The sequence below is a fragment of the Gymnoscopelus microlampas genome (genome assembly GCF_963454915.1).
Source record: "Gymnoscopelus microlampas genome assembly, chromosome: 12".
Classification (NCBI taxonomy): domain Eukaryota; kingdom Metazoa; phylum Chordata; class Actinopteri; order Myctophiformes; family Myctophidae; genus Gymnoscopelus; species Gymnoscopelus microlampas.
In genome coordinates, this window is record NC_139949.1 from 3451467 (window position 1) to 3461005 (window position 9539).

Below are 9539 nucleotides of genomic sequence, written 5' to 3' on the forward strand. Positions count from 1 at the left end.
TTAAGAGTAATATTACTTTTGTTATCATACAATATATATTCAAAAGTATAGTTTGTATTTTACCTGAGCAGGTGAGTACAACAGTCTTGTCAGGTGAGCTGGTGTTTCTAGTGGAGTTTGAGGTTCCACAGTTCAGGAGAACCAACTCATTACCTTCACACAGGAACTCTTCGTTCCACATTGGAGCCTTGACTTCTCCATCGAGTGTCCCCTGGATGACTGAATATCCCCCACAGCCAAGCTCTCTACAGACCACCTCTGCGTCCTGCTGATCAAAGTCACCTTCATACACTGAGACCCACGACTGATTAGCCTTCACCTCCATTAAGCCTGAACACAAACTAGTCCCATTCACCAACCTCACAGACTCTGGAGAGAGAGAGAGAGAGAGAGAGAGAGAGAGAGAGAGAGAGAGAGAGAGATAGAGAGATAGAGAGATAGAGAGAGAGAGAGAGAGAGAGAGAGAGAGAGAGAGAGAGAGATTATTTAGAATAACATTAATAACAGAGTATCCCATCTCTGCATGATATTGTGTGAGAGGAAGACTTATAATGTAGGAATCAAGGTGAATGGTGCACCCACTGCACCTGACCGTCACATGATCAGGAAGTTATACAAGTCTAGTTCCTCCCAGTATAGAGCAGGCTCCCAGAGCCACGGTAGAACAGTGAAGCGGCCGTCGCCTGGTTGTCAAATCTGAGAATGCTTTACTTCCGCATTTAAAATGCTACTGCGCATGCATCTACCATTTGTGCGCCTGCTCATAACTTTATGGTCTGCTCTATTCAATTATATTGGACCCAATATTGGACCCAATATTGGTACTCTTGGTACTCTTTGGTGAACTGAAAAGTGACAAACAAGCACAAGGTCGTCCCAAAAAGAACTACAAGGACACTCTCCTCCTTGAAGCTTTGACATTGACCCGAAACACTGGGAACACCTATCCCACACTGCAAGAAAAGAGGCATTAATGGGCATTTTTGGGCATTTGCAGTTGCTCAGTAAACCCGCAGTTTGCTGGTGTTTTTGTACGTCATTGGAAATTTACAGTTGAAAATGTTTACTGTGAAATTTGTCTATATACTTTGGAAATCAGTGATTTACCGTTCCTCTGCCAGACAAAGACCCAGCAGGAGACTGGCCATTTCCTTTGACATCCAAATTCACTCTTTGTTTAAAGAGGGGGTCTCTATACTTTTCAATGTTTTTGTTAAGGGCTTAAAAAAGGGCTTCATTTGTTAATCTTTTTTTTTTCTAAGTGAATAAGAATATTTCCCATATCTGTGTTTAACAACACTGTCATCAGTGTATTTTTCAGACATGTCAAACTCTCTGTACTTAGTAAAGTTGAGCCTAGGCTCTGTACTTGGTCTGCTCTTTTCCCCTCTACCTCTTCTTAAGTTCCCCTCAGAATATAGGGATATTAGGGTTCATGTGGTTAATGTAAATACAAGAAAAAGGTCCTATCACGCAAAGATTTGGAGACCCCCCTGTAGTAATTCTGAGAGCCACCTAGGGGTGCCCGACCCCCTGTTGAATACCCCTGCTCTACAGGGAAAGACTTGATATCTACACTACAGAAAACATTCAGTTGGACATTAAACACACACACACACACACACACACACACACACACACACACACACACACACACACACACACACACACACACACACACACACACACACACACACACACACACACACACACACACACACACACACACAGCTGACATTAATTAGTGCTGTTGATTGCTATGTGGTCAAATGCGAGCCAACGAGCCATCGTTAACCAGCTAGTGTTACACAGCTGACTGCCAATATGAGCATTTCTGTTGAAAACGCATCACTGACAGGCTGATGAAGGCTATACATAGACTAGATAAAATAAATAGAATATACCAAGTTACTATCAGAACCTAGTAACAATCAGAACCAAAGAAAGACACTTTAATATATTATAGTTCCTTTAACCAAACCATCTGATCAGTTTAAGGTTAAGAGTAAAGGAATAACATCTGAAAGAGAGTCAATCAAAAGTAAGCCCTGGGCCGTGCTCAGTGCTGTATTTCCGAACGCACCCCTAGTAGCTGTCTGCAGTGTTGCCTGGTCTGATTATTATAAGCCACATTGGGCTCATTTTTCTGAAGTTGCTTGTAAATAATGGTAGAACGGTTGTGAGCTTGTAGATCGTCTATTTTCAAATAGCCAACATTTATAAATATATACATTGTTTAATGGACGACATATATAGCTTTGAAGTGCTCGTGTGGCCTTTTATAGTCGCTTCTTTTGGGCTTGTTTTCATAGACCTGTTTGCTTATTTCTCTCGCAAAGTCTGGCAACACCGCTGTTGACGCAGCAGCAGTCTCCAGTCTCACTGTGAGGATTTTACACAGAGAGCTGCGCGTTGCGCTCAACTCCAATCCATTGCCGTCTGTGCGCTGCCGTGTGCGCTCTTACAGGTGGTTGTTTGGTGTTATAATAATTTATAACTTGTTTGTAAAATTCAAAGTTTAGAAGATAGATTCGAGAAGATCGAGCAGTTGCATGGTGCTGCTACTACTGCTGCTGAGAATGCCACTGATTCTACACTGCCCGCAAAAAGGATTAAAAGAGCAAAGAATTCAAAGCTTGCGGTAAGTGAAATTATGTCTGCAAATAGGGGCTGTGTGTGTCCACCTAAGGCGAGAATGCCTTTATGCTTTTATAGTCCAACTAACTTTGTGAATCTTTCTGTTTGCAGGAGGCGGTGAGACGTCTACACAACTCTGAAAACAATGCCATGAGACTTGATCCAAAAGAAAGGTACGTTTTTTTTTTGTTGTATCACTGTGTAATTTACCCCAGCTAAGTAATAACAATACATAACATTTATATAGCGATTTTCTTAGTACCCAAAGTCGCTTTACAACAAAACAACAACTTTATTAGGAGATAAATACTTCTAAAAAGGAACCAGTAAGCTAAGGCAGAAACAGAGGTTTGAATTAGGGGGGAGGGGAAGGTGGGTTTTGATGCAGGCTTTGAATAGGGTGGGGTGGAGGTGTGAGCTTCGAATGGAGGGGGTTGGAGTCTGGAACTGGTGGCTGTGTGTGCTGGAATAAACTAACATGCTGCCTTTTTATTTTCAGTATCAATTCTCCACATAATCTTGCAGTGATGACCCATATGTTGGATCAGGTCAGCATTGCTTTCCCCGACGAAGACCGTGACGTTATAACGGGTAAGAAATATATGCTACTTTAACTTAAGTAAAATATATAAGTACATCTTCCACCACTGGCCCCAGTAAAAGCTTAGACTTTTACAGGGGCCAGTTAAAAATTGCAGTCACATGTAGGTTCTCTTTTAGAGCAGTGTAGATGTGGAATTGTGTTGTTTGTGTAGATAAACAACTAAATAGATCCTAATTGTGTTTTCCTTGTATTTCAGCGGCTTGCAGGACACACTTTGAGTCTCTGAGAAGAAGCCATCGCCTGGACCAGCCAGAGAATGCTGACCAGAAGAAAAAGCTGAATGCCTCAATGAAGACCCGACAGAGAAGATTGAGGGTAAGTTATATGGAACTGTTTGTAAGATGTTTTTTTGTTTTACATTCTGTGTTCCTGTAATAATGGTAATGTAATACATAATTTAATTGCTATTCTATGTTTTACAGTTGATGACCACCAGGACTGCATGTCTGGAGTCTGATGGAGAAAGGGCCGTGTGGGCGCATGCAGTTCCTGAACTAATGTCAGATGAAGAGGACGGCATCGTAGATGGACGGGCGGTGTGGATTGTTTCATCTCCACCCGAGAGAGATGAGGAGCTTTCTGCTTTATGCCAGGTGCTTCAGGAGAGGAAAGACAACCGAAGAGACCCGCGTTCCCTTCATCACCACCGCGTGCGGCGAGACACACTGGCACAGAACAGCTCATTTTTAGCTCTCTTACACAGTAACTGTTAAGTTGTCCAGTTTGGTGGAGGGACTCCAAAGAGAAGCAGAGGCCGTTCGTTCAGCAAGACACTGCATGAGAGACAGAACTACAATTTATTAAGGTTTCGAGGCCAATAGGCTCGAAGCCTTATTACATCTGTAAGAGTTCATGATCTTCCGCCGGTTTTGCCAGTTCTGGCCTAACCGCGTGGTCACTTTTTATGAAATTCGGCAATATGGTAGAGGGCTATGCCAAACGGCGAAAACCCGAAACTCACAAACATTGGCCAAAGGGTGGCGCTGTAGCACTCAATTGAAATATGCCAACTTTGAACAGGTACAAGTCATGCCCTGTTCGACCCACAGCCATGAAACTTCGATGCACACATGCGTCTCCTCATGCCTAACAACTTTCACACTCTGACTTTTGACCTCTGACCTTTAGATCTCCCACCATTTCGAATTCTATGAAAAGCAGTAAAAAGCAGTAAAAGTCCATAGCTTTCTGGGATCTTTGAGCGATCTGTACGAAACTGTCTACACATGAACTTTGGACCAATGCCGACAAACGTGAGCAAGCGGATTTTCCATAAGTGAAAACGTTAAGCTTTTATAAGCCAATGAAAATTGCAGCTTTTATGACAATTATTCATCTGCCCCTAACACATACATGCAGACTCACATTTGTTTGACACTTTGCAATATTGTAGAGGGTCCTTCCAAGTATCACTGAAACCAATCTTACTCCAATTGGTCAAAGGGGGGCGCTATAGCAATTTTTTGAAAATGCAAACTTTAAACAGGCAAAAGTCATGCCTCGTTTGGCCGACAGACGTTAAACCTGCTTACACATGTGCCTTGACTCATGAGGAACACATGTATCACTTTGACCAGTAAGCTCTGCCCTTAGATTGTCTGCAATTTTGAGCAGTTTGAAAAACATTTAAATCCAGGATTTCTGAGCAATTTGCGTGAAACTGTGTCAAATACATGTTTGAGGCCCTTTTTCACAGGTTTAGGTGTGTTGGTTCAATAGCTTGATCGCTTAATCATCTGCCTTGAAACCATAGGGTAGCCGGTTCGAATCCCACCTCAGGTAGACTTCATTATAATTGCATTGCACACAACATGACTATATCAATGAATACATGTGCAATTGTTAAAGATGACGAGAAATGCATACTTGAAAGTAGTTATTTTCAATGTATGACGTACTTCATTCGCCCTTTTGTTTTGTTTTCTTGGATTCTCCCTTTTCACTGTCCAAGGCTGTGTATTGGATAGCTCCACCAGTAGAGTGTGAGTCTCATGTGCCGAAGGTCCCTGGTTCGAAGCCCACTTATTACAGTTCACATTTAAATTACATTGTACAAAACATGACCCTGTTAATTCAGACATGTGCAATGTTTAGACAATAACACGAAATGCTTTTGAGAGTAGTTGTTTTTTATGTATGACATACTTTCTTGTGAAAATAGGCGATCTACAATCTCACACCTTTTTAGATAGCAACGCGTTGTGAGCTTGTAGATCGACTATTTTCCACTAGTTTCCATTCCGAAATATATTGAGCAGTTTGAAAAACATTTAAAACAAGGATTTCTGAGCAATTTGCGTGAAAGTGTGTCATGTGTGTGAACTCCCTTTTCACTTGTACAGGTCTGTTGGCCCAATGGCTTAATCATCTGCCTTGATACCGCAGAGTCACGTCATGCAGACTTCAACTCAATTGCATTGCACACAACATGATTGTATCAATGAATAAACATGCAATTGATAATAGTGGAGGTGTTAGGACCCAAAAATAGGCTGTTGACTTCAAGTCATGATGCAAAGGTCCCCTTTGGTATGGAAGTACCTGAGGGCCATAGGAAAACATTTATCCAAAGAGACGAGTTAGATCACCCTTCATTTCTGAAATATACATGTTTTAAAAAATGGCCGCCACCATTTACAGCAATACAGCAAAAACAATATCTTTGCTTCTGTTAAAGCTATAACAATAATATTGGTGTCAAAGTGTACATTTTTGGGGTCAAGTAATCCAATTCAATAGGTTTCAAGGCAAAAAAAAATAATCATTTTCTCAATGCCATGAAAACAGGGCTAAAATATGCTAATTTAATTGGAAAATGTTGTATTAACAGGGTAACTTTCCATTTTTCCCACTCTAAAAGCTTAATTTAGTTTCCCCTTTGGCATGGAAGTACCTTAGGACAGGGGTTCTCAACCTTTTCAGGCCGCGACCCCCAAAATAATGATATTATTTCCCGCGACCCCCCGCGTGCACGCGCGCGGTCCCGTTCACGCGCGCGAAGGTTATTTAATTATAATAGGTTATTTGATAATTGTTTATTATCAAAATATTTTTGCAAAAAGTGGGTAAATTGAGTAAATTAAATGATAAAACATGAATTAATGATAACATAAAAAAATATTTTGTAAAAAAAAAAAAAAAAAAAAACGTTTTTTTTTTTTTTTCTTTTTTTTTTTTCAAATTCACCAAAAAATCTGGCGACCCCCCCAAATTATTTGGCGACCCCCCTGGGGGTCGCGACCCCCAGGTTGAGAACCACTGCCTTAGGACCATAGGAAAACATTTATCCAAAGAGACGAGTTAGATCACCATTCATTTCTGAAATATACACGTTTTAAAAAATGGCCGCCACCATTTACAGCAATACAGCAGAACCAATATCTTTGCTTCTGTTAAAGCTATAATAATATTATTGGTGTCAAAGTGTACATTTTTGGGGTCAAATAATCCAATTCAATAGGTTTCCAGGCAAAAAACCCAATCATTTTCTTATTGCCATTGAAAACAGGGGTAAAATATGCACATTTTATTAGAAAAATACGTAAATAACGGGTAACTTTCCATTTATTTCCCCATTAAAACTTTAATTTATTTTTCCCTTTGGCATGGAAGTACCTTAGGGGAATAGGAAATAAATTATCCAAAGACACAAACTAGATAAGACGTCATTTCTAAAGTATTTGTGTTTTAAAAAATGGCCGCCACCATTTACAGCAATACAGCATAGCCCATATCTTTGCTTCTGTTAGGGCTATGATGATAATATTGGTGTCAAAGTGTACATTTCTGGAGCCAAGGAATACAATTTCATAGGTTCCAAGACTAAAAAACCCAATAGTTTTCTCATTACCCTCACAATGGGGGTGAAATATGCACATTTCATCAACAAAATAAAGGACATTAAAATGTTCCCCCTATAAAAAAAACTTTAAGAAGTACAACCTCTTATGCACATGCCATATGCTCTATGTGTGTCTGTCCAATCTAGGAAACCAGTAAAAAAAAGGAAAAAACAGCACCCTCTGCTATTTTTTTCCTTAAGATTTGACTGCTGGGGGGGACCTCCCAATAGAATATGGATAACAGGATGGTGGCCATTAGGTCCGCCCTCAGCCCTCCACTTCCGGTCTACGTGTCTTTGTTTACATTCCTAACATTCCTAACTATACACGTTGTATCAGGAGCTCCCGACAGATTCAGCTGCAGAGCTCTGAATCTGTCTTGAGAGATTGATTGATTGATTGATTGATGTACTTTATTTAGTAAGACATGAGAACAACAGTACATGGAAGTACAAATTCACAATACAAGGTCTACTAAACTGGAAGACTCATAAAAGCACTGAGCTTGTTTCAAATGAGTTCCCCACGCACACAAATCATGATGACATATAAGAGACAGACAGATATACACAACTATTATAGAATGTCATACAATCAGTTTACAGGTTACTGGTATGAAGAGTGATAAATATGTACAAAATAAGAAGGAGAGAGAGGGGGGGGTAGGGGGTAGGGGGTAGGGGGTAGATTAGTGTCTGTCTGACTGTAAGTGTATATGTCTGACTGCTATCACCTGAGAGTTACACCTGTTGCTGCCACAAAACATAAATTCTGCACAAGGGACTGCGACAATTTGATTAAATCAGAGGTGACAGAAAATCTGAGACACTTTGAGGTTCAATTTGAGGTTTGTATTACTTTCTCATTGAATACAGAATGTTTTTTATGTTAACTGTGCCATTATTGATCAAAAGGTGGACAGAGCAAGAAGAAGACATGAAGAGTCTGTGATCCAAGTAAAAACACAGTGCATGAATGGTGGTGGCAAGTTCACTGCACAGGCTATACTCTCATGCTCATCATCATCCTCATGTGAATAAACCACACCGTGTTTCTTCTGTGGTGAAGTTGGCAACAGAAAGGAACTAAGGACGGCTTCCACCCTGGGATTGGATCGAAAAGTGAAATAATGTGCTCAGGTGCTGGGTGACAAGTGTCTGTTAGCTAAACAAGCTGCTGGTGACATGGTAGCTATGGAGGCAGTGCATCATCGTGCATGCCTGACTAGGCTCTATAGAAAAGCAGAAACCGCCGTTGTGACACGACAGAAAATAAGGCAACACAGGTCATCAGAGCACATGTCCTCAATGAATTGTTTGAGTCAATCAATTATTATTAAATGTAACACCACGCGCCTTCGAGAGGATATTGACATCAGATCTGTGCGACTAGATCGTGGCTGGTACCTGTTATGTTGTTTGATGATGACCTGAAAGCTGTTGTTGGCATGAAAAGCAACACATTTACTGATGTCTCCATCATCTTCAGAGCAGCTAAAATCCTCCGGGAAGAATATCTTCCGATGAAACAATAATTTACAGGTTCCTTCACAGCCTCCTGATTCAATCCCTCCCCAGCTGCAATTGTTCCTAAAGATGCTTCTGGATGGATAAGGTATTGACCAGCCAGCCCCTGAACCAGAGAAGTGCCAGGTTGCTACATCAATTGGGCAGCAAATCATTTACAACTCTGTGAAATGCAGATCCAAGAAATGTCCGTAGTGTTAGTTGTCACATAAGAGAAAGGGAACCACAGCTTCACTGTATCTGGCAATGAATCTGCACCTGCATACTGGCAGTAAACACCAGGTGGATACCATGCATAAGCGAGGTATGGTGTATCATGTGATCGCTTGAAAACATTGAGTACAGTGATCAATCAGTGGGAGCAGATTGGTGTGGTGGTCCCACCTCAGGCAGTTAAGGGTGTCATCACTAATGGTGGTTTTGACAACAATGACCTCAACCCATCGTCAACAACAGCAAAATCAGCCCTCCACGGGACATGCATAAGCATTCAGCAGCACTTCCCGTCAGATGACCAACAAACAGCCAATCTCACTAACATCCTAGTTCCAGCTAAGATGGGGAAGAAGCATGTACAATCCTTTCCAGCTTTCTACACAACAATGGATCTGGATGTTTCACTCCAAACTGATGTTCCTGCCCTTAATACAAACAGTCATCCTCAGCCAGCCTCTTGTCCTCTCAGCAACATACTTGAAGAAGGCTCCCAGTGGTTGGAGAGAGTCACCGACACCTTTTGGGGAAAGACAACCTTGAGGATGAAGAATGGATCTCATGGGGTGCATATTATGCAAGCATTGCAGAGCCTTGTTCAGCCCCCCCATCCAGATCATACACACTGCCACTGTTCACAGAGTCTCCTACCAGTCCCACTATGGCTTGGCTTGGCTTGGCATGCAATGAATGTCCTCCTTCAAGCAATCAACTAAC

At 41.3% G+C, this 9539-nt stretch overlaps 1 protein-coding gene across 1 annotated transcript; it reads left to right on the forward strand.

The window, feature by feature from the left end:
- Positions 1 to 2516: 2516 nt before the first annotated feature.
- LOC311056900 (uncharacterized protein C14orf93 homolog) lies at positions 2517 to 4024 on the forward strand. Its single transcript, XM_084073744.1, has 5 exons — positions 2517 to 2641; positions 2749 to 2810; positions 3137 to 3228; positions 3438 to 3556; positions 3664 to 4024. Exons 2-5 carry the CDS (start codon positions 2788 to 2790, stop codon positions 3952 to 3954), a joined length of 525 nt encoding a protein of 174 aa, XP_083929870.1. The 5' UTR covers positions 2517 to 2641; positions 2749 to 2787; the 3' UTR covers positions 3955 to 4024.
- Positions 4025 to 9539: the final 5515 nt, after the last annotated feature.

What these genes read in the sequence shown, in the direction of transcription:
- LOC311056900 (XM_084073744.1), top strand. Translation starts at nt 2,788, where the DNA reads ATGAGACTTGATCCAAAAGAAAG. An exon ending in AGACCGTGACGTTATAACGG is followed by an intron (nt 3,229 to 3,437) that starts GTAAGAAATATA and finishes CTTGTATTTCAG; the next exon opens with CGGCTTGCAGGACACACTTT. An exon ending in CCCGACAGAGAAGATTGAGG is followed by an intron (nt 3,557 to 3,663) that starts GTAAGTTATATG and finishes TATGTTTTACAG; the next exon opens with TTGATGACCACCAGGACTGC.